The sequence below is a fragment of the Anolis sagrei genome, chromosome 3 (assembly GCF_037176765.1).
Source record: "Anolis sagrei isolate rAnoSag1 chromosome 3, rAnoSag1.mat, whole genome shotgun sequence".
In the NCBI taxonomy this organism is placed as follows: Eukaryota; Metazoa; Chordata; class Lepidosauria; order Squamata; family Dactyloidae; genus Anolis; species Anolis sagrei.
In genome coordinates, this window is record NC_090023.1 from 151,485,526 (window position 1) to 151,502,191 (window position 16,666).

Genomic DNA, 16,666 nt, shown 5'->3' on the forward strand with positions numbered 1-16,666 from the left:
CTGTTTAAGGCAAATGTGAATGTTGCAATTGACCACCTTGCTTAGCATTTAATGGCCTTGCAGCTTCAAAGCTTGACTGATTGCTGCGTGGGGGAATCTTTTGTTGGAAGGTGTTTGTTAGCTGGCTCTGATTGATTCTTGTCTGGAATTCCCCATTTTTTTTTTAGTGTTGCTCTTTATTTACTGTCCTGATTTTAGAGGGTTATTTATACTAATAGTCAGTATAGTTTCCAACAGACTTCACAACCTCTAAGGATGCCTGCCATAGATGTGGGCGAAATGTCAGGAGATAATGCTTCAGGAACATGGCCATCCAGCCTGGAAAACTCACAGAAACCCAGTGATTCCAGCCATGAAAGCCTTCAACAACATATAGAATGCATTAAATGTTCAAGCCACTTCAGAAGTGCCATCACAGCAATCCAATCACACTGCCAAGAAGTTAGGAAGGCCAGTATTAATATTCCTGCAATATTCCAACTGAGGCAAATAATGCATTGACTTGCACTAGACCTTCTATGCATTTATAGCCAGAAGAGCATCTAAACCAGCATCCTACTAAATCACAGCTCAATCTTTTAATTAGCAACATTAGCATTTGTGTCTTCTTTTCTGATTGGAGAGTTAATTTGCTAAATTAAGATCACTTGGGGTGAATATTCAAGAACACTGAATATGTATTAAGCAATCATTTTGCTTCCTTTAAATTGTCAGCATTTCATACTCCAAGTAAGAACAGACAAACAGTTATTAGAGTCTGATTCTCTTCCCTCATTTTTTCGGTGTGTGTTCATATATGGTTTGATGGTTGCAATTGCAGGATACTTATTCCTGGTTAAGCAATTTCTCACATACTACCCATTATGTAAACAGGAAAAGAGATGTGGAAATGTGTCATTTACCACCTAACGTAGAGAAGTCTGTTCTCATGACTTCTAGAAAGAGATCATGTGAATAGTGCCACCGACAAGTGTGAGGCCTGGGTAGAGCTTGGCCACCCTTAGGTCTCAGGAAGAATTCTAGGTTGGAAGCAACAACAGATTTTCTGAGTGGACAGAGTGCTGTTGTATAAAGCAGAGCATTTCATCTTGCGAGCCTCCATTTACACCTGAGGAAGGTCATTGCAATCCAAATGGTCTAGTGCAGGGGTCCCCAAACTTTTTGAACAGAGGGCCGGGTCACAGTCCCGCAAACTGTTGGAGGGCCGGATTATATTTTGAAAGAAAACATGAATGAATTCCTATGCACTTTGCACATATATTATTTGCAGTGTAATGTTCGTTTGTGGGATTAACAGAACTCAAAAACCACTGGACTAATTAACACCAATTTTGGACACAAGACACTAACAACCCAATGTATGTCCTTCACTCAAAAAATTGATTTTGTCATTTGGGAGTTGTAGTTGCTGGGATTTATAGTTCACCTACAATCAAAGAGCATTCTGAACCCCACCAACGATGGAATTGAACTAAACTTGGCACACATTTCTCCCATGACCAACTGAAAATACTAGAAGGGTTTGGTGGGCAGTGTCCTTTCATTTTGGAGTTGTAGTTCACCTACATTCAGAGATCATTGTGGACTCAAACAATGATGGATCGGGATCAAACTTAGCACAAATACGCAATATGCCCAAATGTGAAGACTGGTGGAGTTTGGGGGAAAATAGAATCTTGACATTTGGGAGTTGTAGTTGCTGGGATTTATAGTTCACCTACAATCAAAGAGCATTCTGAACCCCATCAACAATAGAATTGAACCAAACTGGGCACACAGTTCTCCCATGACCAACAGAAAATACTGGAAGGGTTTGGTGGGCAGTGTCCTTTGGTTTTGGAGTTGTAGTTCACCTACATCCATAAATCACTGTGGACTCAATGATAGATCTGGACCAAACTTGGCACTGATATTCCAAATGCCCAAATGTGAACACTGGTGGAGTTTGGGGGAAATAGAATCCAGAGATTGCTGTGAACTCATACAATGATGGATCTGGACCAAACTTGCCACTGATGATAATAATAATAATAATAATAATAATAATAATAATTATTATTATTATTATTGATGTGCCCAAATGTGTCAAACCTTTTCAGAGCGGCGCTGCAGGGCTTGTTCTCCTGGCGCGGCTAGGAGTGGAGTGGGAGGCGCGTTGTGGCCACGGAGAGCAGAGCGGCCGGAGCAGAGGGTTCCCGCTATTGGCGGAGCGGCGCCAGGTGGGTGTGGCCAGGGAACGCCGGCATTCCCTGGCCACACCCACGTGGCGCCGCTCCACCAATAGCGGCCGGGAACCCTCCCTCCCACACAAGCAGAGCAGCCGGAACAGAGGGTTCCCGCGATTGGCGGATGGGCGTGGCCAGGCCAGGCCATGCCGCACGGGCCAGAGAAATGCCCTCGGCGGGCCGCATACAGCCCACGGGCCGTTGTTTGGGGACCCCTGGTCTAGTGCCTTAGAAGAAGATGTGCACGCTCAACTGGAAAAAATATGCAGAAAACCTATACCTGGATTCGGAATGACTTCTTGTCCAATAACAGAATATATATTCTAAATAATATAATGCCTTTAAAATTGAAGAACAGATATCAAAATCCATAGGCGACAATGATCACATATGGAGATACAACCTCATTTTTTTTTTACATCACCAGCACTCCGAGCTCTAGTTCCTAGAGAAACAACATCTGAGGTGCAGATGATACCACCTGTAGAGCTTTTTAGGCATATGCTCCTCAATTGAAACAGGAACCGAACAGGTAGAAATCTTCAGTGATCATTATTGTTGTTAAGTTAATCCTGTATTTGTGATTCTTTCTTAAACATTATCAGTAGTTTCTGCAATTTTCTGTTAGCAATATAGTATCATCAACATATTTTGTTGATTTTCCTTCCCCTTCCTTCCCCTTCCCCGGGTGTTTTGGCCTACAATTCCCAGAAATCCCAGCCAGTTTACCAGCTTTTAGGATTCTGGGAGTTTCCGGGAGTTGAAGGCCAAAACATCTGGAGATCCACAGGTTGAGAACCATTGGCATAGATCATAATGGCTTGATGCTTTAATGGGAAGTCTCACGAGTCACTACATGTACATAAAACATTATCAGCTTTCTGAATGAGGAGCTGCTGTATAAGAGTAACTGTGGTTCCTACTCTGGAACCAACATAATTTAGACAGTGAACTCTGTCACACAGGAAAATGTAGTTCAGAGAAATTGGTATGACAATAAATTTGAGCAGAATTGAGAGTGGATGTACATTCTTGTAGAGCTACTTTGGTTCATAACAGCAAGTCAACACGATGAAATATGAGACACATCTATAAAAACAAGTAAGTTAATCAAATATGCATGTTATGTTTGTTGAATTTTTTTTTAAAGCAGGCAATCCATGCAATGCCCTTGGGTCAACATATTAATTTGAAGAAACCGAATCTTCAAAAGTCATGTTAAAATATTCAAAATGATCAGCACGCAATATAAATTATCACTGTTCATTGAAAAGGAACATTTCTTAAATCTGTTTTAAAATAGATCTTTAGTTATATGTGATTTCGGTTCTCATCTCACTTTGTCCCTAGGGCTTGGGGTGAGTTAAAACATGTTGAAAATCAAATAATAGCAAGCAAAATGCAACAAACGAAAGAATCCTACTTTCAAAGTCCCAGGATGCTAAGCAGTATTGCTGCTCTAAACATAAACAGTAAATCTCACAGCTGGCCTAACACACATTTCTGTACCCACATTAACCCCATCACGTTCTCTCAACCATCCAGTTCAGGAATGACATCACAACATGTTTGCCATTTCCTCTGCACTATGTCAAGTTTGATGTATTGTCAAAGGCTTTCATGGCCGGAATCACTGGGTTGTTGTAGGTTCTAGAACATATGGCCATGTTCTAGAAGCAGTCTCTCCTGACGTTTCGCCTGCATCTATGGCAGGTATTCTCAGAGGTTGTTGGAAATGAGGAAAATTGGATTTATATATCTATGAAAAGTCCAGGGTGGGAGAAAGAATTCTTGTCTGTTGGTGTTAGGTGTGAATGTTTCAATTGGCCACCTTGATTAGCATTTGATGGCTATACACTTTTTAGGTGTGGCTTGTTACTGCCTGGGGGAATCCCTTATTGAGAGGTGATTAGCTGTGCCTGATTGTTTCTTGTCTGGAGTCCACCTGTGTTTGAGTTTTGTTCTTTATTTACGGTTATGTCAAGTTTCTTTATAAGGATTAGGAGGACACAACCAGAAGAGCAGATCGCCTATCTTGTCACACAAAGTATAAACTCACTTTCCTGCATAGTAGGGGAGCCATTTCCAGCTAAAAGTCACTCAAGTCAAAAGTCATAGCTGCGATGGCAATCAGATTCCAGCTCAAGATACACAGAGAGTAGTTAAATAGCCCTGAAGGGAGAGTGCAGCATGAACCTGCAGGGATGAATTAAAGTCAGCCAGTGGCACAATATGGTTGATGTGGCTTTGCTCTAGGGTTGTGTTGTCTTTACCAGTGACAGCCACCCAGAGGGTGGAAGAGTTCTCTGTGTGGGATAAGGGGGGGGGGTTGCTAAATATAACTGGAAACGGGGGGGGGGGGGGGGTATGGGATGGGAAAACTAAGATCTGGACAGAAGCATCACATTAAGATGAGATTATGCAAGCAGGAGACTGAGAAACATGGCCAAAGAAAGCAGGAAAACAAGGAAGTTCTAAAAAACGTCTACAGGAGACTACAGGTTTTTGCACTGTTGCACCAGAAATATGAAGAAATAGTCTGAAATATATGGGCTTTGGTGGCTCAGCGGGTTAAATCGCTAAGTTACAGAACTTGCAGACCAAGCAGCAGTTTGAATCCGTGGGACAGGGTGAGCTCCCATTGTTAGCCCTAGCTTTTGCCAACCTAGCAGTTTGAATGCATGCAAATGTGAGATCAATAGGTAATGGCGCTCCATGCAGGCATGCCAGACCCATGACCTAGGAGGCATCTATGAACAATGCCATTTCTTCAGCTTAGAAATGGAGATGAGCATCACCCCCCAGAGTTGGACTCGACTAGACTTAATGTCAAAGGGAAACCTTTACTTTTTAGGCTGATATATACAGGAAATGATACAACAAACAAGTTGAGAGCCCAACAGAGTAGTTGTTTTTAAATAGCATTATCATTAAGCCCCAATACATTTACAAACAATCTTGTTTTGTGCATTGTCGAAGGCTTTCATGGCCAGAATCACTGGGTTGTTGTAGGTTTTTTCGGGCTATATGGCCATGGTCTAGAGGCATTCTCTCCTGACGTTTCGCCTGCATCTATGGCAAGCATCCTCAGAGGTAGTGAGGTCTGTTGGAACTGGGAAAATGGGTTTATATATCTGTGGAATGACCAGGGTGGGACGAAGGACTGTCAGGCCATTATATACTAATCAAGGTGGTCAGTTGAAACATTTACACCTAGCTCCAGCAGACAAGAGTCCTTCATCCCACCCTGGTCATTCCACAGATATATAAACCTTTTTTCCCAGTTCCAACAGACCTCACTACCTCTGAGGATGCTTGCCATAGATGCAGGCGAAAAGTCAGGAGAGAATGCCTCTAGACCATGGCCATATAGCCCGAAAAAACCTACAACAACTCAATCTTGTTTTGCTGCGTCACAGAATAAAATCTGTCCCAGTGTTTAATATGTAGAAACATTTTTGAGAGCACATCGACCCCAAATGAAATGTTTTGTCAAATCTCTTGGTCTTGAATAAATAGCATCACTTTAGGCCAGTTTCTATGGTTTTTTTTAGTACTCAACCCTGAAGTTCAGAGAGAATTTAGTATCTTTAGTGGAAGTTTCATTTGTATTGCAATTTCCGTATGTTGTTCCAGAAGCCTTGATTTCCATAACAAAGAGATCTTCCCTGCAGGAAGGATTTTCAAAGACTGCACATGATCTGTGTGCGTCAGCAATGAGAATTTGCTACAAGCTGGACCTGTCAAGACTGCTGTTCCCCCATTTCCCACCCTCAGTTAGCGAGAGGAGGCACGGGCTCCGTCTAATCTCTTTTAAACCTTAAACCAGGCAGCCACCACCAAGGAAAACTCAGACATAGCAGATGAAGACTATTTTCCATTTTCTGGCATCATTTGTAATTGGAATTCTTAATCATTAAAAAGATATATCACTACTGGCATTACACTATGTCTGGTATACTTAGCGAAAGACACAATGAGTGTAGAGAGCGACTTTAAGCATTCCTAAAGGGAAGAATCTTGGTTCATCTCTGATGCAAGTCAATCCTATGATTGGCAGCTGAATGTGTGAGTCTGCTTATGGAAAAATATTAAAGTGGACAATGGCCTGACTACCAGACCTATGTTGGTCCCAACCAGATGTGCAAATTACCACTGTTGTGGTCAGAAATTATTAGCGTTCTCATGAAGCTTGGGCCCATGAGGCTTTCTTCATAATCCAGTAGAATTATTTTCTTCATAATCCAGTAGAATCTGTTGAAGAAATTCCAATTAATGGATGTGGCATGCTTTGCTGTGGGACAGTGTAAATGAGAAAGCATTAGAGATGCAAGACTGTCCATTTATTGAGCAGCTATCAATTCATCCATCCATCCCCTCAAGAAACATATACCACTGGTAGAGTAATGATGCAAATTATACCACAAAAGATGCAGCCTTGATTTTCCATTGGTTGAGCATAAGAAAAGCCACAGGAGGAAGTGGTAATCTAAAGTGAGTGCCATATAATGAAGGGCCATTCTTAAGAAATGCTAATACATTGAGTAAAGTCCCTAATTGAGATGTCCTACTTTCAGCATCCATTAGGACAGTATTTAAAGTTCTTACAAAGAGTAAAAATCTGCTCATACTATATACCTTTGTGACTGCATCTCCTACCATCGACCTGCACGATCCCTCCGATCCTCTGGAGAGGCCCTCCTTTCGCCTCTACCTCTATCACAGGCAAGACTTGTGGGAACGAGGGAGAAAGCCTTCTCTGCTGTGGCTCCCCGACTTTGGAACTTCACTACCTAGCGAGATTAGGCAAGCCCCCACCTTAGCAGCCTTCAAGAAAAATGTGAAAACTTGACTCTTCCGATGCGCCTTTGGAGAGTGACCATTTATCCCATTACTGTTTGCTCCATCTATATTGTTGCCCCTATGATGCACTTTCTCCCATCCTATACTGAAAGCCTACCCCACTGTTTGCTCTTTTTGGGCTCCCCTGAATTATATATTTCCTACCTCTTCCAGGGTTTTATCATTTTACCTTGTCCATTTGGCCTGCCCATTTTGTTTGATTTTGTAATGTATTAATTTGCTTATTTATTTTAGTTTGCTACTGTATGTATTTTATTCTGATGTAATTTTTTGTTGTCTGCATTCTGTATTTTATTTTGCTGTATTGTATTTTGGGCTTGGTCTCATGTTAGCCGCCCCGAGTCCCCTTTGGGGAGATGGTGGCGGGGTATAAATAAAGATTATTATTATTATTTGAAACACAAGATGAGTCCACAGCAGACACTCTACTGGCTGTTGTATTGGATCATACGTCGGACACTTCCCAAGTGTTTAGGACTGTGTGATGTATCGGCGAATAATGCGTGCAGATTCCAGTAAGGTAGCCTTCTGCAGCTGGCAGATAGTAATTTTGTCAGTTCCGATTGTGTTTAAGTGCTGGCCAAGGTCTTTAGGCACTGCACCCAGTGTGCCAATCACCACTGGGACCACCTTGACTGGCTTGTGCCGGTCTTTGCAGTTCGATCTTTAAATCCTCATATTGTGTCAGCTTTTCCAGTTGTTTCTCTTCAATCCTGCTGTCACCTGGGATTGCAACTTCGACAATCCAAACTTTGTTTTTTAACATGATTGTGAGGTCAGGAGTATTGTGCTCCAAAACTCTGTCTGAATTCTGAAGTTATTATTATTATTATTGACACAAAAGCATAGTATGTCACAGCAAACGAGATTTATATGCTGGATTTTGTATCACAAAATTACAAGTCGAACACTTACCAAGCGTCTAGGACTGTGTGATGTATTTTCGAATGATGCGCGCAGATCCAAGTAAGGTGGCCTTTTGCAGTTGACAGATTGTGATTTTGTCGATGTTTATTGTTTCCAAATGCCGGCTGAGATCTTTTGGCATGGCATCCAGTGCGCCAGTGACCACTGGGACCACCTATACTGGTTTATGCCAGAGCCTTTGCAGTTCGATTTTGAGGTCTTGATAGCAGCTGAGTTTTTCCTGTTGTTTTTCCTCAATGCGACTGTCACCCGGAATGGCGACATCAATAATCCAGACTGTTTTCTTTTCCACAATTGTGATGTCTGGTGTATTGTGTTCCAAATCTAATCACCTCTCAACAAAAGCCCCAGCCACTAACAAGCCACACCAAACAAATGCCAGGCCATCAAATGCTAATCAAAGTGGTCAGTTGAAACATTCACACCTAGCTCCAACAGTCAAGTGTTCTTTGTCCCACCATTGACCTTCCACAGATATATAAACCCATTTCCTAGTTCCAACAGACCTCATAACCTCTGAGGATGCTTGCCATAGATGCAGGCGAAACATCAGGAGAGAATGCCTCTAGTCTAGAACATGGCCATATAGCCCGAAAAAACCTACAACAACCCTACTGGAAAGTTAACTTGTTAGGCAAGTTGAAATCATATCCCATACACATGTAGCATTTGTTAGAACCACTGATATTAACAGTGCTGCACAAATTGAGCCTAACTCTCAAGATCAGGGGTCCCCAAACTAAGGCCCGGGGGCTGGATACAGCCCTCCAAGATCATTTACCCGGCCCTCGCTGAGGGTCAACCTCAGTCTTGAAAGCAAACAACAACAATTCTATCTCATCAGCCAAAATTAGGTCCACACTTCTTATTGAAATACTAATAAGTTTATATTTGTTTAAAAAATCATTTTAATTATTGTATTGTTTTAAAGTGTTTTTGCACTACAAATAAGATATGTGCAGTGTGCATAGAAATTTATTTGTTTTTTTTTTCCAATTATAATCTGGCCCTCCAACAGTTTGAGGGACTGTGACCTGGCCCTCTGTTTAAAAAGTTTGAGGACCCCTGCTCAAGATCAAATAAAGGGACAGTAGTCTTGTATGCAGAACACATCATGCGATGTGTGGGGCTTGACGAATGCAAGGCTGGGGTGAAAATTGCTAGAAGAAACATTAACAACCTTAGATATGCTGATGAAACCACTTTGATGGCCGAAAGCGAGGAGGAACTGAGGAGCCTTTTAACCAAGGTGAAAGAAGAAAGTGCAAAAGCTGGGTTGCAGTTAAACATTAAAAAAAAACCCAAGATTTTGGCAACAAGAATGATTGACAACTGGGAAATAGAGGAAGAAAATGTGGAGGCCGTGACAGACTTTGTATTTCTAGGTGCAAAGATTACTGCAGACGCAAAATGCAGCCAGGAAATCAGGAGACACTTACTTCTTGGGAGGAGAGCAATGACCAATCTTGATGAAATAGTGAAGAGTAGAGACATCACAATGGCAACAAAGATCCGCATAGGTAAAGCAATGGTATTCCCCGTAGTCACCTACGGATGTGAGAGCTGGACCATAGGGAAGACTGAGCAAAGGAAGATAGATGCTTTTGAACTGTGATGTTGGAGGAAAATGCTGAGAGTGCCTTGGGCAGCTAGAAGATCCAACCAGTCCATACTTCAAGAAATAAAGCCTGGCTGCTCATTGGAGGGAAGAATAGTAGAGGCCAAGATGAAGTACTTTGGCCACATCATAAGAAGAAAGAAAAGCTTAGAGAAGAGTATGATGCTGGGGAAAATGGAAGGAAAAAGGAAGAGGGGCCAACCAAGGGCAAGATGGATGGATGGCATCCTTGAAGTGACTGGACTGACCTTGAAGGAGCTGGGGGTGGTGACGACCAACAGGGAGCTATGGCATGGATTGGTCCATGAAGTCACGAAGAATTGGAAACGACTGAACAAAAGAAGCAACAACAGTCTTGGTTTTCCAATGTAGCTCTTTTAGATTGAGTTAAAGTAATTTGGACTGGCTAAGCCAACCATTTGATGTGCCTAATGACTTCATTGTCAATGGACTCTGCAACAGCAGTGGGGACTGTGTGGCTTTCCAGATGCTGCTGTGCTGAAACTTCCATCATTCCCCAACATTGCCTGTGCTGGCTAGAATAACTGGGATTTGCATTCCAACAATGCTTGGAAATCAAAAGCAATTCTCACCTGTTTTCAAGTCACTGTTAACTATATTGGGGAGAAGATATGTGGCATTGAGGGCCAGGTATTGGGGAGACTCTAGCTAGGGAAAGTTCTAGTTTTTCCTTCGTGCAATCATTCTACAAATGTACTTATAATACTGTAGTCACTGGTACCCCCCTTCTGTGTTTGTGATTTGAGTCCTAAGGACTTCAAGCTATTTGAAAGAAAAAGGTTGGGTAAGTCAATTGTTAAAAAGAGGAGAATTAAAATATGTTTTAAAAATGACTTGTATATTGTTCATGTATGTTTCTTGGTTTCCAAGATGAGGTACAATTTTTTGTTGTCGTTGTTGTAGAGTACAAGAAGTACACTTCAGCTTCTCATGCGTGTTGGATATCAAGACACATTTTATAGATTTGATCTCATCATATATTTATGATCTAAGAAATGTAAACTAATTGAAGTTATACCATGCAGTATAATTTCTATCTAGTATACCTTGGTTTACTACTAAAAAGGAGCATGAGGAAAGATATGTTCAGGTACTGGAATTAAAACATGAATTTAGATGTGGAATGCAGCTGAATGACCTAGTTTCCACTGTTTTTCCTTCAAGGAATGCCAGACGTACACATATGTTTAAAGTGGTTATAACTTTCATTAAGATATTTATAGAAATTTCAAACAGAATGATAAAAAACCTCAAATGTGCATCTTGAAGCTATCTCTCTTTCACATCAAATGTTTCTTGCTATACATTTTTTTTAAGTTTGAAAGAGGAAAACTTCTGGATTCAGGTCACGCTCTGTATTGTCAATCCTATCTCCAAAACTGAGTGTGAATAATGCAGGCAGGCAAACCCTAAACTACTAGCTCAAACATAAGTCTCCAAATTTGAACCTGAAAGTACAGATTGCAGCAAACATACTGGCCCACGGTCCTCCTCTTTGAATGGGTTTCTTGATGTAGATCAACAGTAACAATTTTACAAAAATTCTATAGCGTACCAACTTTTTTCATATTGATTGCTCACACAAGATACAAGTTCAACTCAAAAACAATATGGGCCACCACATATATTATGCTAGCTGTTCACACTCTGCAAAATGTCATTTCTTTGGAAACATTTGATGATTCATATTTAAATTTATATTGGTTTATGGATACTTTGCTTCAGAGCAGCTTTAACTGGTTTTTTGTGGGAATCTCTCCATCCTGCCATTCAAAAGACATCCAAAAATGTTTATATTTTTGAGAGGGAGGAAAACGTTTTAAAAAGGTAAAGGTTTTCCCCTGACATTAAGTCCAATCGTGTCCAACTCTGGGGTTGGTGCTCATCTCCATTTCTACGCTGAAGAGCTGGCGTTGTCCGTAGACACCTCTGAGATTATGTGGCCAGCATGGAGTGCTGTTACCTTCCTGCCAGAGCAGTGCCTATTGACCTACTCATACTTGCATGTTTTTGAACTGCTAGGTTGGCAGAAGCTGGGGCTAAAGCAGGAGCTCACCCCGCTGCTTGGATTCAAACCACCAACCTTCCAGTCAGCAAGTTCAGCAGCTCAGCAGTTTAACCTGCTGCACCACCATTAATAAATACAAAAGGAACAATGACAAAGCAAAACGTTTCCGCTTTACAATCAGTGCAGTTTCAGTACCTACTTACATGCATGAAAAAGGTCTAGAACGCCTATTTAGTTAAATATTTCAGTAAATAAAGTCTGCTAGACTTTGAAAAGGGTGCTATATAACCTGTGTTACATATTATTAAAAGGTGTTTTGTTGCTTTAACTATAACTGCATTTGGAAACAAACCTCTCATTTGGTGCAATATAACAAAACGAATTGTGGAAGAGGTGCTGTGCTCCTCAGCCCCAAATTTCCAGTCATTTCCACAAGCTCTTCACTTTTCCCTATCCTTAATACAACTCTGATTTGTATTTACCAGCCTATTGAAGTAAGCAATGGGTTGTTGTAGGTTTTTTCGGGCTATATGGCCATGTTCTAGAGGCATTCTCTCCTGACGTTTCATCTGCATCTATGGCAAGCATCCTCTGAGGTAGTGAGGTGTAAGCAATGTTTGAATTTCAGCTATTAAAAGGGTTTTCTACGTTCCTTTCCTTCCTGATAAATAAAATCAGCATTACTTATTATCATCTAACCATCAAGATCTCCTCACTGTGACCAATGCCAACTTCTCTATGTTCCAAAGTCCCCTTATCACTATCAAGGGCCAATTTGGATTTCCAGTTCTCTTTCTCAGTCTCTCCCCTCTCCAATAATTACTTTTCTGATGAAATCTATGTTGAACTGGGTTACAGAAAGAAGTGGCAAAATATCATCACATCTTAGACATGCACAAAAAAGCAAGATGTTACAAAAGTCCAGCTTTCTTTCTTTCTTCCATTGGCCAAACTGGAGATTACCTTGAAGGTTACAACAGACATTGTCACAACTGCTAAAAAGGAGGAGAGTTCCTGTTAATATAGCTCAAGCTTCCAATGCAAAACCAAGTTCATATATTCAGCATGTTCCCTTCATAGAGATGTGGGTTTCTGAAGTCCACATTACAGCTTTTCAATGTAACGGGGAAAATCTTGTTTTTATCAAAATCATACGCCAGCAACTGTACTTCCCCATGGATTAAAAGTATGACAGATAAATACTTGTGCCAATGATGGATCTATTATGCACATCAAGCCCACTCATTTATTTAGCTTCCTATATACACTCCAGTTTAAAATACATCATCTTCTTATTGTTCAGTGCTGTCCTGCTGCTATGTGTTAAGAGGAATATGGAACTCAGGGTTATCAAAAATTAAAGGCCTTCTTGGGGGATTTGTGTCCTTGTGAGCTTTATGCAGCAGCTTGAAAAGTCCAGTTCCAATGTTCATGGGAATACCCATAATGATGCACTCGGAAACACCTACAGAAGATTGAGAAAAGATCGTATTAAAGCTCCACGTTTCCCACATAACATATCACTTGTATATTACACCCCTAAATATGTTTTAGACATCATGCCACTTGAATAACATTGCACTGCAACTTTAGCAACTGATATGTTTCCAATCCAAGTCCACTATGGCAGGATTGTGGGGAAAATGCAAGTTTCTTATGCTGAGTTCCTGATTCCTTTTCATGCTCTATTTGGTAGCCCTTCTTTCTAGCTGTAAGTTAGGAACCTCTCCAGCAGGAGGGGCTGTTTTATATTCCATGGACTGCACTGGAAATGTTTTTAACCCCTCAACCTTCATGGGCAATGTTTATTTATTTATTTTATTTTATTTCAAACATTTGTACACTGTCCTTCTCAACCCCCGAGAGGGGACTCAGGGAAGCTTGCAACGGCAACAATTAGATACCAACATATACAAAAACACAATACAACATGACATAACAGAGTAGGTAAAAACATTAGGTTAAAATCCAATGTGGGGCTGCCTTTGAAGACTTTTTGGAAGCTTCATGTAGTCCAACGGGCAGGTTTCTAACTGGAGTGACACACAGGAAGCATACAACTCCCCCTGCTGAGCCAGCTCCACTGGCTGCTGGTTTGCTACCAAGCACAATTCAAAGTGCTTGCTTTAGCCTATAAATCCCTAAATGGTTCCGGTCCAGCTTACCTATTCAAACGTATCTCCCATTATAAGCCCAGTTAGAGCATTAAGATAAGCTGAGGAGGTCCTGCTTTCGGTCCCGCCAACTTCGCAGGTGCGGCTGGTGAGGACGAGGGTCAGGGCCTTCTCGATGGTGGCCCCTCGGCTGTGGAACTTCCTCCCTAGCAATATCAGATCAGCCCCCTACCTCCTGACATTTAGGTAACTACTGAAAACGTGGCTTTTCAAGAAAGCATTCGGGGAGTGAGATAAAGCAGTCAAGATAACTTTGGGATTGGTGTAATGTCGAATGTTCTATGTTTATCTATGTTGAATGTTTATAGTTCACTGGTTTTAATTCATTGTTATATGCTATTTTAGAGATTTGATGTATTTAATATTTTGTGAGGCATTGACTTTTGACAATTATTTGTTGTGAACCGCTTTGAGTCCCCCTAGGAGTTGAGAAAAGTGGTATATAAATGAAATAAATAAATAATAAAAGATAATATCCTTAAGGGCAGTATCCTAAGATGGAGATAGAGGAGCTGGTGCCATTAATGCCATATCCATACAATTTTTGAAATAAAAAAAAATCCACTCAGTGTGGTATATACACTAGTACAGCACAGCCATAGTCAGTATCTAGGTTTTAAAATAAACTTTCTTACATGGATTTTGAAAAGTCAGGAGACAGAATATTGTATTTCAAGATAATTTTTGGTGCCAAAGCACACACACACAAAGGGAAAGAGCTGATTGATTTCCAGGAACCCCCACCTCATCCTGGATGTTTCACTGGTTTCATATTAGTTGCATCTATCTTGAATTAATTTATAGAGCTGTACATAGTGGCATGTATCTCTCTTGATCTGGCTTTATGTGGGAAACTTACCACACACTGAATCCTTTTGCCCAAAGTATGCAGCGTCAAAGAGATGGTCTGCTGTCTTTTCAAAAGAAGCAAGCATTAAGACACTCTCCTTCATTTTGGCCAGGCCAAACCGAGTAATCCCCAAAACTTCTCCCTGGTCCGAAAAAAGAACACGACAGGGGGAAGAAATTACCAATTGCTGACCGTGAGCAGGTGCCATCTCAGCCCAAGGAACCAGGCCATGTATATGATCTGTTCAAAATGGCATCCAGGATAGAGAGGGCAATATCATTAAAACTTTAAACTAACAGATATACTTGAAGTTGCCCGGGTGTCAAAGGGGACATCGCTTGCCTGCTTTCTCCCTTCTCCAGCTCTTAGAGGTCCTACTTCACAATGTCTCCATGGCAATATTCTAGCAACGGTGGCTCTTTCATTCCTTTCTCCACTTCCCTCAAACACCTTCTCCTGCTCTCTTTTCCTTCCTTCCTTCCTTCCTTCCTTCCTTCCTTCCTTCCTTCCTTCCTTCCTTCCTTCCTTCCTTCCTTCCTTCTCCCTTGTCTTCTCTCATACCTCTTCCCTCCTTCCTTCCTTTTCTTTTTCTTCCTTCCCCTCTCCTTCCCTCTTTTTATTCTTCCTTCCCTCCTTCCCTTCCTTCATGTTTCCTTCTTTCTCCTTCCCTCGCTTAATACCTTTTCCTCTTTCCTTTCCCTTCCCTTTTCTTTATCCCCTCCCTCCTCATCCCGCCATATACAGGTCTTTTAATAACAGCCAATTTGCTTCACTCTCTTTAGAATCGCAGAGTTGAAAGCGACCACACGGGCCATCCAGTTCAACCCCCTGCCATGCAGAAATAACACAATCAAATCACTCTTAACAGATGGCCATCCAGCCTGTTTAAAATTCTTTATTACCCAGTCACATGCTGGGCTGCTACACCTAACCACAGCCAATCTGATTTTTTTCTTTCCTTTTCCCCTGCTCTGGTGGAATAAAGGAACACGTGGTCAGGCAATTTCCCTGAACCTAATATGACCATTGCAGATTTAAAGAAGCATCCAGAAACTTTGAATGTGTCATGGGACATGTCTGCACAAGTATCATCTTCTGGACGTAAACTGGGGAGTGAGGAGCTGGTCTAACACTTTAATTTTTGAAAGAAAAATATTGATACAGTTACTGAACTTTTTATTTGTTCAATTCATTTATATCCTGCCTTTCTCCCAATAAAGGAATTTAAGGCAGCTTCCCAGAAGAACATGGGAATAAAAGATATCACAGCAACCCTTATACATTGATAAAACATTGGCTACGATATTCTTTCTTGATATTTATTGGCAAGGGAAGGGAGAATATGCAGTTACGGGAAATCACACAATTATGATTTAAAAGAACAAAAAACAAAACAAACCTTGTATGTCATTAAATCAGACAGCAACATCACATGTCTCCGGTCAATGCTCATACCATGGTTTACCATAGTGTACTGGATCTCATTGATAATGGTGGTTCGAGAGGCCTCAATACCCAGAGTTTTCTCAACCTAGAAGAGTATATTATGCTACATTAATAAAGTGGCTGTGCTTCCACAAGAAGGTATAATTTCTCCAAGTAGATTTGTTTCCCCTCCTTGTCTCCCTTCATCTTGAACTTGCAAAATATGATTTCCAGGAATATACTGTATATACTCGAGTATAAGCCAATCTAAACATCAGCTGAGGAACCTAATTTTACCACAAAAAACGGGGGAAACTTATTGGAGTATAAGCGGAGGATGGGAAATGCAGCAGCTACTGGTAAATTTCAAAAATAAAAATGAAAATAGGTACCAATAAAATTACATTAATTGAGGCATCAGTAGGTTAAATGTTTTTGAATATTTAAATAAAACTGCAATTGAAAAAGGACTGTCCAACTATGATTAAAGCATTATTCTAACCTTCTTCAATGTAAATGTGCTTACATATTCTTCCAATAATAATAAAGAGAGTA

General features: G+C 40.9%; 1 protein-coding gene across 2 annotated transcripts in view; it reads right to left on the minus strand.

Moving 5' to 3' along the window:
• Positions 1-12,885: 12,885 nt before the first annotated feature.
• Positions 12,886-16,666, minus strand: part of POLR3A (RNA polymerase III subunit A) — a 46,304-nt gene continuing 42,523 nt past the window's right edge. For both annotated transcript variants that reach the window (XM_060769075.2, XM_067466964.1), the window contains 3 exons: positions 16,086-16,217; positions 14,696-14,828; positions 12,886-13,127 (listed from right to left, as the gene is read on the minus strand). In XM_060769075.2, the coding sequence (XP_060625058.1) occupies positions 12,979-13,127; positions 14,696-14,828; positions 16,086-16,217 (414 nt within the window). In that variant the 3' untranslated portion in view covers positions 12,886-12,978. The remainder of the gene's footprint in view (positions 13,128-14,695; positions 14,829-16,085; positions 16,218-16,666) is intronic.